General features: G+C 41.7%; 2 protein-coding genes across 2 annotated transcripts; one reads left to right on the top strand and one right to left on the bottom strand.

Moving 5' to 3' along the window:
• The first annotated feature begins 768 nt into the window (after positions 1 to 768).
• LOC139213045 (galactosylgalactosylxylosylprotein 3-beta-glucuronosyltransferase 1-like) lies at positions 769 to 11,302 on the top strand. The gene is made up of 6 exons (XM_070843654.1): positions 769 to 840; positions 8,826 to 8,968; positions 9,191 to 9,702; positions 9,864 to 10,160; positions 10,505 to 10,610; positions 11,232 to 11,302. Exons 2-5 carry the CDS (start codon positions 8,857 to 8,859, stop codon positions 10,589 to 10,591), a joined length of 1,008 nt encoding a protein of 335 aa, XP_070699755.1. The 5' UTR covers positions 769 to 840; positions 8,826 to 8,856; the 3' UTR covers positions 10,592 to 10,610; positions 11,232 to 11,302.
• Positions 11,303 to 12,858: 1,556 nt separating this feature from the next.
• On the bottom strand, positions 12,859 to 19,444 carry LOC139213563 (beta-galactosidase-1-like protein 2). Its single transcript, XM_070844294.1, has 19 exons — positions 19,353 to 19,444; positions 18,683 to 18,868; positions 18,528 to 18,596; positions 17,961 to 18,056; positions 17,529 to 17,637; positions 17,343 to 17,435; positions 17,143 to 17,224; positions 16,979 to 17,043; positions 16,807 to 16,891; positions 15,951 to 16,088; positions 15,678 to 15,758; positions 15,485 to 15,594; positions 15,211 to 15,357; positions 14,399 to 14,470; positions 14,199 to 14,277; positions 14,008 to 14,095; positions 13,810 to 13,921; positions 13,592 to 13,708; positions 12,859 to 12,967 (listed from the first exon to the last, which is right to left on the bottom strand). Exons 1-19 carry the CDS (start codon positions 19,442 to 19,444, stop codon positions 12,881 to 12,883), a joined length of 1,908 nt encoding a protein of 635 aa, XP_070700395.1. The 3' UTR covers positions 12,859 to 12,880.
• Positions 19,445 to 20,066: the final 622 nt, after the last annotated feature.

The following is a 20,066-nucleotide window of genomic DNA, read 5'->3' as shown; positions in this document are numbered from 1 at the left end:
GTGTTATTCCAACTGCACTAATCTTCATAGGTACTCATTTTAGCCACCTGCTGCATCATTTCCATCCCCTGCACTGAGTCACAAGCCAAACTATAACCACCCTCCTTATTTACTTAGATGAGCTTTACTGCCAGCTTTACACTGCTGCCTCCTCTCCATCTGTGGAGTTCTTCAGGCTAGAGGCATATTTCTTCCCTGTTCCATTATTAGACCTTTAAAGCATAGGAGTCCTTTCAGTATGCAGTCCTTTCATACGCCTGTCAGGAAATGAAAGCAAAATGAATAGAAATGCCCTTACTGTCTGACTAGTGGACCATGTGACTGTAGCTGTTTATGCCTCAGATAAACAACCTCCACGTTATGCATGGCTCTCTCAATTTTTCAAATCTCGCTTCATCCCCAAGAAAGAATTCCATTTGTGAGGCTGTGACATTTTTCATGTGATTTATTCTATTGTTCTGAGTCCTCTGGCCATGGCTGCCACTCCGCCCCGTCCCCTTGCCATCAGCTTTGACAATCCCAGCCTTTGTTTTTGCAATGAGAAGCAGCATTCTTCCAGGGGGATGACCTCCTCTGTCTCTACAGGGGCTGGCACTGAGGACGCGACCCTGCCCGAGGATTGGATAGCACCCACCAGACACTGTGAGCAAAATCCGCTAGTTGTCACCCCAACTCTGCTGCTCATATGCGCACCAAACATTCTCTCCTTCCCTGGAAAGAGGACTTGATGGATCCCTGTGTTCATCATAGCTGATACATCAAGGCCCAGCAACATTATCATCATTAACACAGCACAGCGGGATTCGACTCTGTGAGGAAAGCAGATCTTCACTCATTTCTGTAAGTACACATCTCTGTCACTTTACACATCATCATTGTAGTTAATTGAATTTAGAGTCAATGGTCAGTTATATCATTGTCAAACAATGGTGCAGGAAGAGAAAGAAACAACTTTCGCCTCTATTTGGCGCAACAAAATACAAAACCTGAGCAGCACCTGAAGAAGAGAAGCTGAGACTGAAGTGAAAAACCTCAGAGAAGCCTCAGAGACCCTCATCCCTAAAATCCCACGGCACCTGAATATTAGAATTCCAAGCCAGTCATACATCAAGGCACCAGGCTCAACTTCTACATCTCAAACCAGTTGAAAGGGATAGTGCAAACATCAGAACATCAAACAGTGAAGGCATTAATGCATCGGATCACCTGCAGCTGTCTCTCTTCCACAGGCACATGATGGCAGTAATGAGGATCTAATGAAAGAAAAGCACAACATGCACTTGATCCTGATAATCTCCCTCTGCTGTGAATTTATTTGCAACAAAAAAATTCCTATCACTGACTATTGAACGCACTGCAAAAGGAGCATGACAATGGGATTTTTTTGTGTTGTTTGTCCGCCACCTGCCTGCAGGACTAGAGGATGTGCATGGAACTGCTTTACTGTAATGAAGTTTGACCTGAATACAGTTTGCGGTGTCGAAGGCAGACTTAATGGGTTGGTGATGAACACAGAAAATTACAAAGGTTTGGCCATTACTGTTGTGGGTCAGCGTCACTGCAGTTATTTATGTGAATCTTATATTATCGGCTTATCTGTCTTTTGTTCTGCACAGGGCCCTCCAGGCTTCTTACCCTTTAAATCGAGTGTCTCTCATCAGCATGCCTTCAGTTTGTGTCTTCCTCATAGCCCCTAGCAGCCTTTGCCATTTGACTGTCATTAGCACAGGCAACATTAGTATGGATTTCCCAGCTGGGAGTGGATTTAAAAGGCACGTCTCTCAGATGTTTGATATCGAGAGAAACCTATTTCTAGTTTGCATTAGTTGTGCCATACAGTTAGAAGAAGCTTTCCATCTTTTTCAAGTGCTGAGTGAGGCTGGCACCATCTTTCACTCGTCCTCCTTCCAGTCCTGGCACTTTGATCCAGTCAAGGTCTATCATTAGTGAGGACTGGGTTGGAATCATGAGGCTTGTGTGTTGACTTGAGTTGTTGACTTGACAGATCCATGTGTGTCCATGTGCTGATTGGTTATTCATGTCTGCTCGGTCATTTCTTATTTAGCCAGTATTAAAACACCCTTTGTGTAAAGGAAAGCAGCTGTGGAGAGCAGAATCACAGCAGTGCTCACTAACAGATACCAAGACACTGTGTAGCCACAATTAAATATTGAGTGCCAAGTAAATGTGTAGAGGTCACTTTGCGTCATTATTCCTCCCTCTGGGCATGAAGGCTGTTGATTGGTGTTTTGACAGGCAACACTTGAATGGGCTTCATGGTTCACTGCTTGCACACAGTAAAACTGCCATGCTTATGGCAGAGTTACCACAGTGGAAGACAACAATGATTTATTATGTAGATGCATCAAAACAAATTCATCCATGATCAAATATAAGATACATTCATTATGCCTCCAACGTTACAAGATAAAAATCAGTCTTGAGTTCCAGTTTTGTCACACAGGCATCTGATGCATATTGGATCATAGATGTTACAATATCCTAAGTGAAGTCTGGGGACCATTGCACACCAGATGTTACCTTTATAATTCACCACTAAGCAATTTAGATAACTCAAACAGGCATTAAGTTGGCCAAAACTAATGTTCCTGAGGGTTACAGCCTAGAACGCTAAAAATACTGCTGAATAAGGCTCATTGCTTAAGTTCAGTTTATCAGTGACACACTGTTGTATTTGTTCAATAGACATTTCTCTTTATTTAGATATATCTGATTACAAATCCCTAGAAAAAAGGTTAGCCTAGAAAATGTAACAGGAGCCACTGTATTTCCACATCAACTGCATCAGTGGTTGTTGCTACAGCAAGCTGCCTCCTTTTCGCCATGATACACCCTTCCACCAAATTTCATAAAAATCGGACCAATAGGTTTTCGAAAAACCTGCTGACAAACAGACAAACTGCAGAGCATACCTTCCTTGGCAGAGGAAAAGTGAGCTTGTAGATGTAAAGATGGAGGTCAAAACTGTTCATTTACCAGTGGACAGTTATCAGAACTCAGAGACACCACACTGATATCTAGAATCTAGAATCTAAACCATAAGATAATTTGTTTATCTTATTTTTTATCTTATTTATCTTGTTTATTTGCAATTATTGCATAATTTATGATGACACAAAGACAGTTTAGGGACTTTAGTGTCATTGCTGCCCATCAGATGTCTAAACAGCTGCTGGTTGCAGTGAAGGATGTTTCTCACAGTGAAAATCTGTAATCAAAGGAACAAATCTTCTGGGGGAATTAATTGAACTGAATTCACTTCCTGAAATGTTGTTTTCACAGTTTAGGTTACAATGCGAGGTGAAACCTGAAATATGTAAAAGCAGGTGGCTGAAGACTGTGTCAGATCCTTTCACTGCGAGGGAACAGTGCATGTTCAGAGGTTTGTTCACTGAGCGTACCTGAGTGATCGTCAGCAGCTCAAACTGCCAGAATCAGGACGAACTATTGATCAGTTAAAAAGACATTAAAAGAAAGTCATTAAAAACATCATCTCCAATATTCACAGAGGAAATGAATAATAAATAATAAACAGAGTTGGTGTGTTTGTTGCTGACAGCAGGGATCATGAGGAACATAGTGTTTGGCAGTGTTTCGGTTCAGAGAGTGGGACAATACAAACGGAGCTTGAGTCAGCGCTGAGCGATTCGGTGAACAAATGTTTTTAATGAACTGATTATAATGATTCCGGACACTGAAAAGAACCGCTTCACACATCACTACTGCAATCAGCATGCTGACTGAGATCAGGCCCCTTCAGGACAAGGCGCTCACTGAACATGTTTGACTGGGATAATTGTGTTTCCCCGCAGTGCATCTTTGAGGAAGTTCACAAATTGGTTTAGTGTTTTTATTCTCATCGTTAATTACCTCAGGCTTAGGTTCCCATCTGTCTGATTGTCTGTGTGTCTGTTAGCTGGAAGATAACTCTAAGACTACTTAATAGATTTTGAACAGATGAAATTTGGTAAGAATAAATCACCGACTAATTAACGCTGAACTTTACATTTTAGCTCCTAATTCCTGTAAATGTGAGGTGAAGACATATTTGGTCTGGCCTAGATTCCTTAGGCCAATGCTATCTCTCCATATCCATATAGGCTATGCACATAAAGTACATGTGCATATTACTTCTATAAATTGCATCCAATATTCACCTAATAGCTTCATAATATAGATGCCCAAAAAGTAGTTCCATTTCTTTCATTCACTGTGAAAATTCTGGCAGACATGATCTATTTGTTATAAATTGCCATAACCTTTGAACACATTGTGCAGGTGGAACCAAATGTAGATGACAGATGCACATATATATAATGTGCACATTCCTTAAGCTATTCCCAAAAAATCAGCTCCGTTGTTTACCTCTGTGTGTATTTTGATGCAGATGAAAAGAAAACAGTTCTACATTTTCAGCACCAAAGCAAAACTCATCAAATCTGTGCATACGTAGATGAGAACACATCATTCCAAACCTCTGTGTTTTCTGTCTGGCACGACAGTTCACCTTCAAATGGGGATGCAAAATGGTGAGGAGGTGGAGAGTGAGTCGGTGCTTATTCAACATGACGTGCATATAAATGAGCTTGTCTATATCAATGACATACTGTTCAAACATGACCCTATTAAACCTATCCTGATGTGTTAATTAGCTAGCACAACCTTTGATCTCAGACTGGGGTTGATCCTTTTTAATCAAGGATTCATTATGTCTAAAGACTTGTGATTAACCTGCTGAGGATCCGTTTCATGAAGAGACTCATGAGGAGAAGGAAAACAAAACCACACAGAATGATGGGAGCCTGTGTTATTGTGATCACACTGAAGGCTGCAGGGCTTCTGGACTGCAGCAAACTGTTGACCAAAAGGATAACCAGAGAGCTAAACGTGAACATGCACACACATGTACACTGTGTCTAATATCAGCATTTCTTTTTCCAGTCTTCATACACACAAACGTACTGCCTGGCAGTAAATTGCCTCAACCCCATTGTAACACTATTGACCTTTGGCAATGAATCAGACAAATAATGCAGATTAAACTGCTTCTACATTGAATATAAAACATTTGCCCATCTTATTCTGCAAGTCTAGATGGACCAAAGCAAGAATCAAAGACTTAGCACATTGGTAACCAGAGACTGCTATTTCAAAATGATTTCGCATGATTATATTGGTTGGATTGGATTCAATTCTAATCTGGTTTGAAAATTGGGTCATTTCAAAGCAGTTTTGGATTCAGATTTGGTAATTCAATCCTACCTTTAATCTGGACAAAACGCTGCACTTGGGCACTTCAAAGTTTAAGGCAGAGCCTTTGGAACGATTCAGAGAGAGACCCAACGATTCAGGAATTCAACATTAAGGATTCAAGAATCCCCACATGAGCAGTATCAGATATTATATTAGGCAACAGTGGCAGGAAGAACTCCCCCCCGGGGGGGTCCAAGGCCCAGGCCAGCCCTAAACTATAAGAGATTAAGAATAAGATTTTAGCAATATTACGTAGATGGAAAAAGGCAGTCCTGGGTATTTGGTTAATGTGAGAGTTAAAGTACAAATCCTGAATAAAGATAATTCCCAGCATTGGTCCTGGAGGCCAGAGCAACATTTACTGTAAATAAATAAGAGCTTTTCTGCAAAAAACAAAATCCTATTTGGACACTTGGACACTCTTTTTGCTCAGGATGCTCCCCTCAAGGTGCACGCACCACACTTTGGGAATCTCTGACGTAGACTGGCAAAAAGCCTGAGCTTCACGTCTCCCAGATATCCTTATCCAAGATGCTCATTAACATTTAATGTCAAAATTGAATGTTACATTGAAAAATGTCAAATTAAATTATGTTTAATTAAATTAAATTAAATTAAATCAAATTAAATTATCAAATTAAATTAAATTAAATTGAATTGAACGTTTAAGTGTTTCAGTTCTAACAGAACCAAGTAATCGAGGAAATGTAAAGCATTGCAAAATATGGATAGGCCACACCTGCAAACACCTGAAGGAACTGCCGTAAATACAAGTGTAAGAAAACACATACAAGGGATCTCCCAAAGCATAGCTTCACTCAAGCATTGTAACCTCTTGTGCCAAAACATCTGACACGTTTTTCAGAGCCAACAGGAATGCAGGGTCCAAACAAGGTTTTAGTGTGTGTTTTTTATTGTTTGATTAGAAAACAATACCGACAAAGTGCACATATTTGGCCAATTATATGGCAATCTAAACAATGTGATGGTTTGTGGTCTGTGGTTGTCCTCATTAGCAGCGGCATTGCTCAGTGGGGACTGTGGGAGTGAGGATACTCTAGAAGTAAAAAGTGAGAGGGTATGAGGTTAGGTAATCTTTGTGACGCAGTCAGTAAGCTGCTGTATGTATGCAAACGCATGATATCATCAACGACAACACCGTAACCAACCCCCTGAGTAGAGCACATCTGAGTGAACTACCACTGGTGAGCCTCATGACTGGTACTATGTACCGTCATGTTTCCACGGTACTGCAGCAGTTTGAACACATGTAGCCTACAACAAGAAGTTCAGCAGCATGGATGTATGGATACCGAAAGATGGCGCCTGTTCTGTCTAATGAGAATCGCTCGTGTGACGCATGCACCAAAAAAGTGTCTGGCTTCCGGATTAGGCTCTGGGTTATGCAGCACACTGACTATGCACAGTGGTGTTCATCCCATCATGCCTCTGGTCCAGATGTGCTGGTGGTGTCCACTCAGCAGCTTTACAGACACCTCTTTTACAGTAGTGGTCTATGGAGAAAATGTGTTTTGGGCTGCAGGAGATTTTTTGTTGCAATAACACAAGTGGCCACTGGAAAAAAAACTGAAAGCGAGGCTGAGCGGCAGTCTGGTATCCAGTTCTTATAACACATCCATAGTCAGCAGGCACACAATTATGTTAGCAAGCTCATTGACGTTGCCTTCAGTGCAGTTAAATAATATATTTGAGCACGGTGAATGAGCCTTTGCTTCAAGAATCATTTGCTGAAGTAAATCTCATTAATTGCCCTTTTAAAAGCTGACCACCACGTACATCTTAAAAGCAGGTAGCTTGCTCGCCCACTAGATAGCCTACTTAACACAGGAGTTCAAGGAGCTCCTGCCAGCATGACCTAAGCTTCATTTGTGATCGTTACGCCCTTGTGTTAAGTATGTGGCTAACATTACATGTTGCCATTCGTGTAGTCAAATGCTACAGATTTGTCAAAAGTATGCAGCACCTACACCACACAAAGCTCTGCTACCACTTGCTTCTTTCGTGAATTGGTATGCAATGATAACTTTTCTTTAAATTTCAATATCCTGATTTTTCTGATCCAGATTTCAGGTCTGAGAAATACTGGCCCCATGCAGGTCACGTGACCAGAAGACCAAACGCCCAGTTCAACAGATTTCTTAAAAGGAGACATTGTTACATACGGGGGTGCAGCCAGCACAAATAAAACCACAGGGAGGAGGATGGAACTGCCTGTAGCCCGTTACAACAGCTCATGTGGAAAACTTTGAATAATGTACATTTCCACAGCACTAATTCCATCAGTGCAACAGCAATCATGACATTCTCCCTATTCTGCTGTTCAGAGCTTCTCTTTTATATTTTCACACTGCAATTAAGTTCAGTTGTTTCTTCTTTGCCACAATTTAACCGATGTTAAGATACATTCGATAAAACCAAACATTTCCTGCTGTTTTTCACAGTGAAAGCCTTCCTATGAGCGGAGTGAGGATTCCAGAGGAGGTGTTTAGATTCAATCATTAACGTCTTTCAGGTTTAGTTTCTGAGCTGATGGCTTTAGTGCTGCGGAAATAGATATAGTAATGAATTTATCAAGACAAGTAAGCAGCAGGTTTTCAGTTTACATTTACTGGGCAACAGTAAATTCTAAAAAAAAAAAAGACCTGACTATTTCTGCCACCGAGGCAAATAAATTATCAGGCTACTTTAAAATTTAATTGAAACTAAAGAATGACTCCCTAACATCTTGCTCTGTTAGCTGTTTACAAGCAGAAAATGGCCTAACCCTTTTAGCCATGCTGTAGGCCTCCTCAAATCGTTAGCTCAATGTTCTCTATAATACACCAGTATGCTTTCAAAAATGAGACACAAGGAGGCTCAGAGCATTTTCTGACCTATTTTCTGTTGTGCAGCAGCTTCAGCAGGCTGAGACTGCCTCTTGACATAATGCCTCCTTCCTTATAGTTCATGCCTGGCGGCTACGTTACAGTATGTTGATGTTCAGTAGAGGACAATTGTGTATGGACTTCAAAATGTGATTCACAAGTAGCAATGGGCTATTAGACTGGGAAACTCAGTCAACCAGCTCATCCATTCACAGGCTAAAGACAGGATGCTAAAAATAACTGTAGAAGCAGTGAACGTGTCCTTTAAAAGTGATAAAAGTAGATGGAGGCTAGTAAAAGTCAATGAATTTCTCCACCCATATGTAGCTGTGTGTCTGACAACAAAAACAATAAAAAGAATTCTAAATATAATTATACAGCACTCTATAAGAATCACAACCAGCTCCCGTAATGTATAAATAATAAATAAAATGCCTTAGAATGTAATTAATTTGATTTGGACTTTTATTATAAAACGTTCTCAGTGATTGGATATGATGATGGCATATGCAGTAAAATGCAGTAATTATTGAGATAAAGTCCAACAAAATTAAAAACGACATAACAGACCTCAGAGGCATCTACAGTCATTAGAAGAGCTGCAAATTTCAGCTCTCTAGTTCTTGTGGTTGTGCACCATAACATGTGCTGTGTCATGCCTCGCAGGTAGTGACATGACTCAGGTCTGACCCTAGAGATGCCGAAGAGACGTGACATCGTCGCCATTGTGTTGATCGTGTTGCCATGGACACTGCTCATCACCGTGTGGCATCAGAGTGCTATCACTTCTCTGCTTGCTACTCAAAAGGGTAAGCATAAAATTACTGGTGTTTAGAGATGGTGATTATATTGTATTATGTTATATGATTGTTGATATGTTGTATATTTAATGCTAATCATTTGTCACTGTTAATCATTTTCTGTACTGCTTTGGCAGGATGGGTTTCTGATCTAAAGTTTTTGAAATATTTGCATTTAAACATTTTTTCAATTCATGTTTATCATATGTAACCGTTTTCCTTCCTGGCCAGATGACAAACACAGTGGTCGCTCCAACTCCAGGAATACTTTTGCTGTCAAGGAGTCCTGTTTGACTCAGAACCGGGACATTGTGGAGGTGGTGCGCACTGAGTATGTCTACAGCCGGCCTCCACCCTGGTCTGACATCCTAGCCACCATCCACGTCATCACTCCCACCTACAGTCGGCCGGTGCAGAAGGCAGAGCTGACACGTCTGGCCAACACCTTGCTGCACGTGCCCAACCTACACTGGATCCTGGTGGAGGACTCCCAAAGGAGGACCGCTCTGGTCAGCCATCTCCTCCAGGAGACGGGACTTAACTACACCCACCTCAATGTGGAGACGCCCAAGAACTATAAGGTACGCGGGGACACTAGGGACCCCCGAATACCTCGGGGTACCATTCAGAGGAACCTGGCCCTGCGGTGGCTCCGGGAGACCTTCAGTGTGAACAGCAGCCAGTCTGGGATCGTCTTCTTTGCAGATGATGACAACACATACAGTCTGGAGCTGTTTGAGGAGGTACGGCAAAATCAAACAGGACATAGATACTCTCTAAAAGTCCATTGTCTCCTCCTCGTCATTCTTCCACAGACTTCTCATTTGTGTTGTGTCTTTAGCTACATTTTTTTTAATGACTCAAATGAGTGACTTGTACCTCTGTCTCTGTTTTCAACTACCAGATGCGGTCCACCAAAAAGGTGTCAGTGTGGCCCGTGGCCTTTGTTGGTGGCCTACGTTATGAGTCTCCTAAAATAAACACCTTGGGCAAAGTGTACGGCTGGAAGACTATATTCGACCCACACCGGCCCTTTGCCATTGACATGGCTGGGTTTGCGGTGAACCTGCACCTCATTCTGTCCAAACCTCAGGCTTATTTCAAGTTACGTGGGGTGAAGGGAGGTTATCAGGAGAGCAGTTTATTAAAGGAGCTGGTCACTCTCAATGATTTGGAGCCTAAAGCTGCCAACTGCACTAAGGTAAGATGCTCTATGTATGAAATGTCGTCTGCTCCCTGTGAATTGGCAATAAAACAAGCAGCTTCTGTAAATGCTGCTAGTGTAAGAGGATGTGTCTTGAGATTCTTGGCTGTCGTAACAGTTTGTTTTTAAAGTCAGTAAACTGTCAGCTTACAGCCAATTCTTTCCGCTTGCAGCTCATCTAAAATATGCTACATTCTGCCTCTAGATATTGTGTAGCATGGATGATGTAGTGTATTACTACTGCACAGCACTGGGAGCCAAAATGTCTTCGTGTCTGTTTTCGTGTGCCTTCATGTTGACTGCATTTCTGCTCATCTCCATCCCTTTCTTCTTACCCACAGGTATTAGTATGGCACACACGGACAGAGATGCCTGCGCTAGTAAATGAGGGCAAGAAAGGATTTACAGACTCTAATGTTGAGATATGACATACTTCATCTGACACAGGTAATAACAGAGATTTAGAAATGCAAATTACTGCCTTTCCACTCAGTGTTTATTTTGGACCAAAAGAGATTATCTTAGCTCATGTGTGCATTACTTGAAATGGATGTCTGACCTTTACATAACACATTTAAAGGATTGCCTCCTGCAGATTCTGTTATGAAAATTTTAACATTTTTGCTTTGCTTATCATCAAAGTATTTTTGGCCACACCAGCAGCATGACCTTAGAGGTGAACATGTTAGCCCATCAGCTGCTCCACACTGAAATATCTCAACAACTACTGAATGGATTACCATGAACTTTTGTACAGAATCCTACTGACTCTGGTGACCCCCTGATCTTTAGTTTTTAGCACCAATATATGGTTGTTTTTTAATGAAATATTTCAATTACATTATATTTTGGTTATATCTATTTTGTGTAAAGCGTGAATCCTAATGACTTGAGTGATTCCTGAATTTTTTTTCTGTTGCCACCATCAAGTCATGAGAAATATCTCAGTATCTAACATTTTGTTTCTACAGGCATTCGTGGTCCCTGTGTACCCCAAAAGCACTGCTTGTAGCACCTGTCTTGCCTCCTTGTTTGTCCTTATTAAGTGTAAAATTCTTGTCGTTTTAGGGGAGACATTTCTCCACTGGATTCTACCTGGATTCAAACCAGCCTCAGAGCTCCTGAAAGCAAAAGCCAGGCTCAAAAATATTTTCACAGCACAGTAGCTGTACTTCACCACAGCTTAGAAATGGGGGCACACCTGTTCATCCCAGGAGGCAGCACAAGCCACGTGCATGAACTGACCACAGAGTATGTAAGCACAACTGCACAAAAACAACCTGACCTGCTCTTCTCGGAGCACTGGCTGATGCGAGTCACTGGTAGGAGTTGCCAAAAGGAGCTTGCCCGCTGAGGTCTCCGTGGACAGCTGAGACAAAGGATCTTACGCAGTTTAAACTGCAGGAAGAGATGGGACAGCAAGCAATAAAGAGCCCTCTGAGCACAGACACCAGCCAACCATCCAATTAGCATTAAATAGGGCCCTTTTGTTCTGAAGTGAACCGACTGTCGGGCACAGGGCTGCACAGAGGAAAAAAGGAGTCCTTGTCTTAAGTGAGTCAGCACTGACTGACAGACTGCACTGAGGGGATCTGAGGCCTCCCCACTTGTACTGTACCATACTGAGCTATTTAGATAGCACCCTGAACCCAGCACTAATTAGGAGTCCTGTTGCTCCTCAACACACATTCACACATGCTCAGCTGTCACACTGCGCATGATGAGCACACACAAACACACACACACACACACACTGAGAAACGTGGTGCAATGATTTATGGCAGTGTGACAGCAAGGATCTCTCTCACAGTCATTCACTCCAAGCTCTTGTTTATTTCTGATATGCTGTAACACTACTGAGGTCAACTCATATCTAAGAGAAGATTCAGTACTCCTCGGGGGCCTGTCCACTTCACAGGCTTCTTCATAAACTAATTAAGATTTCATTGAGTGAACTGGACATTTCTTATTGTTTCAGAGGAGCTGGTGCTATTCATTTGCAAGTCGTGAGCTGTGCTTGTGAAAGTCAATGGGATAGGAGGTCATTACTCTAAAAATTGGATGTGCATCCTTTCAAATAGCTGTATTACACAATCTAATTACTCCCACCATGGATGGCTGGGCTGGCAAGTGATGATTTCATACCCCATTGATTTGCAATGCCACTGCTTACAAATGCAAATGTCCTCAGACTGTCTGTGACTGTTAAAAGTTTGGTTAGCTATCCAAGGAACAGGGATCTGAAACCATGAGCTACCCCTTTGAGATGAAGGTCTGATGTTGCTAAAATAGCTACAATGCAAACTGTTTTTTCTCTATTCTGCAGAATATTCACACAGGCAATACAAATCGGACAACAACATCAAATATAACTTCCATCCCCCAACAGAAATTATTACTCTTCAACAGGAAATCCATGGGTACGAGGGTATACTTGGTAATTCTGCTCTATGTGTAAAGAGTCGGTGTGACCAAAGGTACTGTATGTACATAGCTATAAACTGCTCCCATACAAACACGCCTCTCTCTGTTTTTGACATTGGCCTGTGTGTATGTGTGCAGATTTGAATGTATTATATGATAAAATGACTGTGATAGTAGCATTGATGACCCTGAATTTGAGGTTCGACCTGATGTAACTGGCACTTTGTAAGTCTTTGTAAAAAGACACATTTTTACACACACACAAAAAATGCCCGTTTAGGTGGTGATGACAGTCACTGGATGTCTGCTGCCATGCCGAGATCGGGCATATCCTCAAAGTGGACCTTGTAGTCACCCTCCTGCTCCTCAAACACAATGACCTTATTCATTCAAACAGAAAAATATGAGAGACAGAGAAGATCAAGTTAGAGCTTTGAGAGTTGAATCTGACTTGCTGTGTAAAATTAATATTTTAAGTCCATTATAGTGCAGGTAATAAAACATTTAAAGGGATAGTGTTAGGAAAGGCATCTATTTATTTTATTCAAAGAATGTATAAGAATCGAGTTTGGAATTTTGACCCTTAGCATCTTTTGGAGTCAGAAGTGATGCTTGATTTTTTTTTCTGCCCATGAAGATCTATTGAAGAGGACTTTAAACTAGTGCGTGAGACCACATAATCATTAGGAAAGTGTTTACTGAGGTAATAAACCGAGTGAGAAGTAGGGTCATTTTTGCATAGACTTCTATATAATCAGCCTGCTTTTTGGAAACAGTGGAGTTGCCCCTGGTAGGGTCTTAGAGAGAATGCAGGTTCAAGCCTGGCGAGCTGTTTCCCCTTGTTTCCAGTCTTTATGCAGGACTAAGGCTAACAGTGGCTTAGTGTACAGACATGAGAGTGGTATCAATCTTCTCATCTACCTCTAGGCAAAGAAGCAAATCAGCACATTTCAAAATATGTCGAACTATTTCAGTAACAAATGCTGGTTTGTGTGCAGCTGTACCTGGTTGATTCCACTGTTGAGGAAGGGCCCAGGGAGGTAGAGAGTCTGCTGGGGGCCAATTGACCAGTAGCGGCCCAGATTCAGCCCATTGATAAACACAACACCTTTCTCCCAGCCCTGTGCACCCAGAGAACATTGCATGGCTTCACGATGCATGCACAGATATTCCTCATACAAACACATAAAAATGTAAAAGCTATAGGTTTCATTTCACTTACTGGCAGCTTCACAAATGTGTCACTCGGATACCCATATGCAAACAGCCTCCCCATGAAAAATCCGGGGAAGCTGGGAGTTTCAGGAAGAGTTTTCCAAGGTGCTTGATAAAGACTGAAATAAGGCATCCACTTCAAACACACTATTACAGCAAAATGAACGTGATATGCAATGCTTGAGATTGAATTAAGTGAACAAACCTATCAATAAAGCTTGGTTTCATATCCAGGCTGTATATGGTAAAATCCCGCAGAGGGATATTGTTTAATAAAATGTCTCCCACAAGGCCTGCAAGAACACAAATCAAAATTGGCTTGTATGCTACCCACTGAGTGCTCCAGTGGTTTCATGGAAGGTACAGGCAATGAACTGCATATTATCTGCCAATCACCTTTATGTTGTTTGTCAAGGTCCCTTCCCTGGTGAACTCGCCCACAGTTTTCCACCAATAAACTTAAGGTACGTCGCTCCTGTAGGGATTGATAGCTTTTATGTCTTTTGCAAGTTTTAACACCCAAAACTTAAGCATCCATCACATCCATTAACTGAGACTGATGTTTTGTTCCTTCATTGTCCAACTAGATGCCATACCTTACCATCAGGAACCGCCAGCTCCAGGCTTTGGCGCTTGAAAAGGCCAATGTAGCTTCTGTCTACAAACACCTATGAAGAAAAACACCTCTGTCAAACAAATTATATTATAGTACATAACACAGAAATTCTGCTTCCCTTGAAGAGAAGTATCTCAAAGGTGGCCTTAGGTTTTCCAACTATCACCAAAGTCATCTCCTTTACACAGCTGTACGATGTGCTGTATGTTCTGGAGTGAGTGCCATGGGCATACCACTGAAAGCCCTGAGTAATATTAAAGGAAGAGCTCAACATTTTGGAAAATACTCATATTTGCTTTAGAGACTTAGATGAGAACATTGATATCACTACCATATCTGTAGATTAAATATAAAGCTAAAGCACAGGACAACTAGCTTAGTATAAAGCCTGGAAACAGGGGGGAACCAGCTATCATGACTCTGTCCAGTGGTAACAACCCTGCCAACCAGTCTGCACCTGGACAAGAAATTGCCCGGTACATAAATCCCACATATAACAACAACTTCTCAATTTTTTGTACAGATTAATTAACAAGATGTAGCATAATTAGGGAACTTATAAGATTTTAGTCGTTACATTTTTTTTTTACCTTTGGACAGAGCCATGCTAGCCGTTTCCCCGGCCTCATATTTAATGTACAATATTTTCCAAAATGTCAAACTTTTCCTTTAAGTTTAGCATCAGCAGATGCAAACATATCAATCATAATGTATGAGATTAGTTAACGAAAGGCATTCACATCCACACTGCATAAGGCCAGTGTGAGAGAGATCACATGCATGGAGACTCACTAGGGCACGGTCTCGCACATTGTCTCCAGACTTCAGTAAACCTCCGCTGGTGATGGTAGTCTCATACAGTGTGTATCCATAGGACTGGCCATTCCTGTTGTTCACAGGTAGAGTCTCCATGGTTACTGGCTTTTGTGACCTAAATGGCTGCAGAAAATTGAAAAATAATAATAAATTGACCTTATCGATCAATCTTTATCGTTATTTATTTTTCAAAAAGAAAAATTCTTTCCAGTACATATATAGGTAACAGATAATCTTACACAAAACATACTCCCTCAGTGAAGCTCAAAGCATCCCATAAGGACAGGTGCTGGTACATGATGGCAGGTTCATAAGCCTCCCTGTAATGTAGGGCTGGCATGTCGGGGAAACTGTCTCCTCCTGTACAGATGGTTCAGGCACAGAAGTCAGTCATTATGAATATTCACAGACTTCTTCTCATTTAAATGTAGTGTTCAACCTACTGTTGTATCGTGAGAGTAAATCCCTAAGGAGGTGGTACTTTGGAGTGTACTCCCCAGCTTCAGACAAGGGAGCATCATAATCTGAAAAACACGGCAGTGAAACATAGATTAACTATGGTGTGCTGCCACCTGCTGGGTGTTAAGGCCAGTGCTGTTGTGTTTCTCCAGCTCTGACAGGGAAGTGCTTCATCAATCTAACAACATCTTTGTGAATTTGCATCAAAGACATCTGTGATTTGTTTGTGACACAACACACGACAAAGAGGAACCAACCGTAGCTGGCGACCAATGCTTTGTAGGAGGGATCAGCGACTGCTCCGCTCATGAAGCCGAAACTGGAGCCTCCGTGGAACATGTAGAGGTTGACAGACATGCCTCGCCTCAGAATTTCTCTCACAGTGGACACCATATCTGACAAAAAGTTCGACATATTCATTAGAAACAAATAGCCTCTTTAAAAACATGAAGGTCCCTGCAACAGGGAAAGCACCATACAGTCTGACGCTTGACTCAATCAGACGCAGGTTGGCCCTGACTGACATATTTACATCTGCATTTACATTGCTGGCATGTAGCTGCCGCTTCTCATGCAAAAAGCAAAGCAGCAGGAAAATAGATATAATACAAACTACGGAGCGAGATGGAAAGCATTTGTTTACAGCAGTTAACAGTGACTTGGGATTCAATATTGCCGGTGGGTTGGATAAAAAGAAAGAATTTATTGAGAGAGGTCAGAGGCCTACAGTATGACAAAGGACAAGAAGTGACTGGACTCTAATATGTGTTTTTCCAGAATTACACCAGCATTTCTAAAGTAACTCTGCTGATTTCTCTGTTAAAAATGCTTAAAACATAGATGCTGACTGACAATAGTAAGAAATATTGGGACACATTGCAATTTTTGTGTGAGGAAAGCATGAAAATAGCAGTGCTGAACAATTTGTACATGAAACATCTAAACATGCAAAATAGGTTTTTGGGCAGTTTCAAATAGTTGCAGTCAGGGAAACCTCCGTCAAATCAGCTGTGTATAAAAGATATTTCTTCACATAAAACTTGCAATGTATCTCAATGTACTGAAAGATTATTTATGTAAGTGCCTTTTTCATCTATTAAGAGCCTTTCTTACCCTCCGGGGGAAGCACATGGTGGAGGTCACCCCACGTATCGTACCAGCCGGTCCAGTAGTCCATCACCATGGTGGGGCTGTTGGGCTGAAAAACAATGGAGAGAACACCCCCACTATCACACATATCCTCAGTGACCAATGGGGAGATGATGTGGAGAGGTAAGACACACACCTGGATAGCACTGAGATCCTGGATGTCTCTCTGATTTAGCTTCTGCAGCTTCAGTGATCTGATGGCTACGAGACAGATGATAACAGGGTAAGCTGTGTGTGTGTGTGTGTGTGTGTGTGTGTGTGTGTGTGTGTGTGTGTGTGTGTATTACGAACATACTCTACCTCCATCGACACCCCCAGACTTTAATGTGTTGTGGTTATCTGATGTAAGCAAGAGCTCACTGATCCCTCTGGACTGTAAAGCCTGTTCAAAATAAAACAGGATGTCCCATCATAAGACGTGGGCTTCAATATCAATCTCTATTGGTGTTTTAAAGTAGGGTTAAGGGGGCATTCTGATTCAAACAAGCCTATCACATCACCTCTTTAATGAAAAGCATGTAACTTTCATCCTTCGCAAAAGCTCCATACTCATTTTCGACCTGCACTGCAATAATGGGACCTCCTTTCTTGAACTACAAAACACAAAAAACACTTTTAGGACGGCACACGGTGAAATGAATTTAAGCCACAACAGACTTGTTTCAGTTTTAGTGACAAACAGCGACCTGCAGCGGAACCAATCTTGGTATAAGTTTGTCAAAGAAAGTATTGACAGCCTGAGTAAAGGCCGGGTGAGTCGTCCTCAGTCTCATGCTGCCGTCGTTGAGGAGCCAGCTGCAAAGGGACAGACAACAACATGCTTAGTTATGACTGAAGCCACAGAGCTGCAGGAACAACGGAGGCACACAGTTAGTCCAAAATACTGGACAAAGCTTCCCTTACAGCAAGATGTGACTTTTTCACCCTGGTTGCACACAACTTAATTAATTTATTCAGGGACATAAACTAGGCAGAGCTTGTTGAGCAAAGTACTGGGCAGGCTTTGGGTTTAACTCACATTCATTCTGTCATATATTTACACAGAAAAATGGGACTTCTACAAGCAATAATGACATTACATTATACAATACATATACTTCAAGGAGTACTAGGCCCACCTTGGCAGTCCTCCTAGGTCCAGCTCAGAGGAAATGTAGGGCCCTGGACGTAAAATCACCCACAATCCCAATTCAGCAGCGAGGTTGATGTAGGCTCTGAAACACAAACGGAGCAGACAAACAAAAAGCATTTTCTATCAGCACAAACACAAGTTTGGACCCTGCGTGAGACCCCATATCTAGTCGTTTGAGGTGAGAGAAATGTGCTTTACAATAACAGCAGCAGGCTGCAGTGACATGTCCCCCTTCACTTATCACTGTTGTGTAGTAAAATGCTTGCTCTTTGTTGTTGTTGTTGTTGTTGGGGAGACGGCCCTGTTGTCAGGTGGGACCACTCGGCCCCTCGCTTCTCCCTTTAGCACTGGGGCTTAGGTGATGAGAAGAAAAGTATTCCCAGCACGTCTTGGAGCAGGTAATATTGTTGGAACAGGTAGAGAATTGGTGCGAGGAGTTTTCATTCTTATTTTGGACATTTTTAAGCTGCACTCCATAAGCAACAAACTATATGGCGACCAATCAAGAGTGTGTTTTGTATTCAAGTCAAAAAAGAGTCACACGATTCCTTACTCTAAATCCAGCTGTGTGTGGAAGTTGAAAACCCCTCTCTCTGGCTGGTGCAGACTCCACGGCACACACCTGCAAAGACGTAGGACGCTCTCTGTTAACATTCAACTGGTGGCCAGTCTCAAGTAACAAAACACACCCGTAGCAGTTTTTCCTACGTAGTGAGGGTGTTGATGCCGCAGGCCTTCATTTTCATCAGGCGGTCCCTCCAGTAGGCCCTGGGCACACGGAAATAGTGGATGGATCCCCCAAGGATGTGGAACGGCTCTCCCTCCAGGGTGAACTGGGACGAGTTGGCACTCAGACCCACCTTCCTGCTCATTCTCTGTCCTCCTGCTGACAAGCTAGAAGAGGAGTTGCAGCTTATTTGTGTCACACTCACACACTAAAGGACATAGACTATTATGAAGCACATGACATGCTTGGTAGGAATTCACAGGCATCTTGTGTTGGCAAGCACAATCACAATGGAGCAGGACTAAATTTGAATTTAGACTCAAGACTTGAACATATGAGTTTAGCATTTTATACCAACCTTTTATAAAGTTCTATATACTTTTTCATTTTGTATTTTTTCCAAGAACAAAAAGTTACTCTTCATTTGTTTGCAAAGGAAACAAATTCTATAAACTGTTGGGATACTAAGTTCTGAGTTACAGTGAAATGTTGCAATTTATAGTTTCTTCACCTGATATCTTTGAATCAATATTCCTACAAAGGCTGTTTGCATATTTTTTCAGTATAATAAGGTGCTACAGAGGATACAAGCAGCCTCGAAGTAGCTCTAAATTAAACATATTGAACAATAATAGTGAGAACTAAACTTACCCGAGATATCTGTACATGATAAAGCCAACAATACACAAGCAGATGAGTGCATATTTCCTTTTGTGCGCATTTCGTATCCTCAGGACAACCATGGATAGGATGAGAGATCACCTCCGGTCACACAGGCAGCACTTCAGCTCGGTTTAAGCAGCATCTGAGCGCAGATGAGCGCATGATGCTGACACGAGTAATTAAACGCACCGCCTCGAGGGAGTGCCCCTGTGCAGGCACAGCCATGGAGATACAACACAGCTCATTAACTGGGCTTGTCTGTGCGTTTGTCTCTGGTTTGCCAAAAAAAAAAAAAAAAACACTGTATAGCTGGGGATGACGAAATGACTACATCCATTATAATTATCTTCCTGATTTATGAAAACATAAACTTAAACTTTTTAACCTTAAAAATGTATCCTATCCCCCAAAATAGTCCCTGTTATTTGAAGAATATGAAAACACTGAAATATGAATCTATTAAAGGTAACATCTTGTAGCAAAACATATCAATACCTCTAAAATGTTCTGCAGTGGGTGACATTTTTCTAAATATCGCCTTTTATTCTAAATTACCCAGCATATATATATACAAATAATAGAAATGACACCATAGATGGAAACAATGTAAAACTAAAGCCCTAATAATATATTATTTCTCGACCGAATGCATATCGGCCAATATATTAAAACAAAACAGTAGTGAGGTAGAGAAGATCTCTT

The sequence above is a fragment of the Pempheris klunzingeri genome, chromosome 14 (genome assembly GCF_042242105.1).
Source record: "Pempheris klunzingeri isolate RE-2024b chromosome 14, fPemKlu1.hap1, whole genome shotgun sequence".
Taxonomy (NCBI): Eukaryota; Metazoa; Chordata; class Actinopteri; order Acropomatiformes; family Pempheridae; genus Pempheris; species Pempheris klunzingeri.
This window is presented reverse-complemented; position numbering and strand designations above follow the sequence as displayed.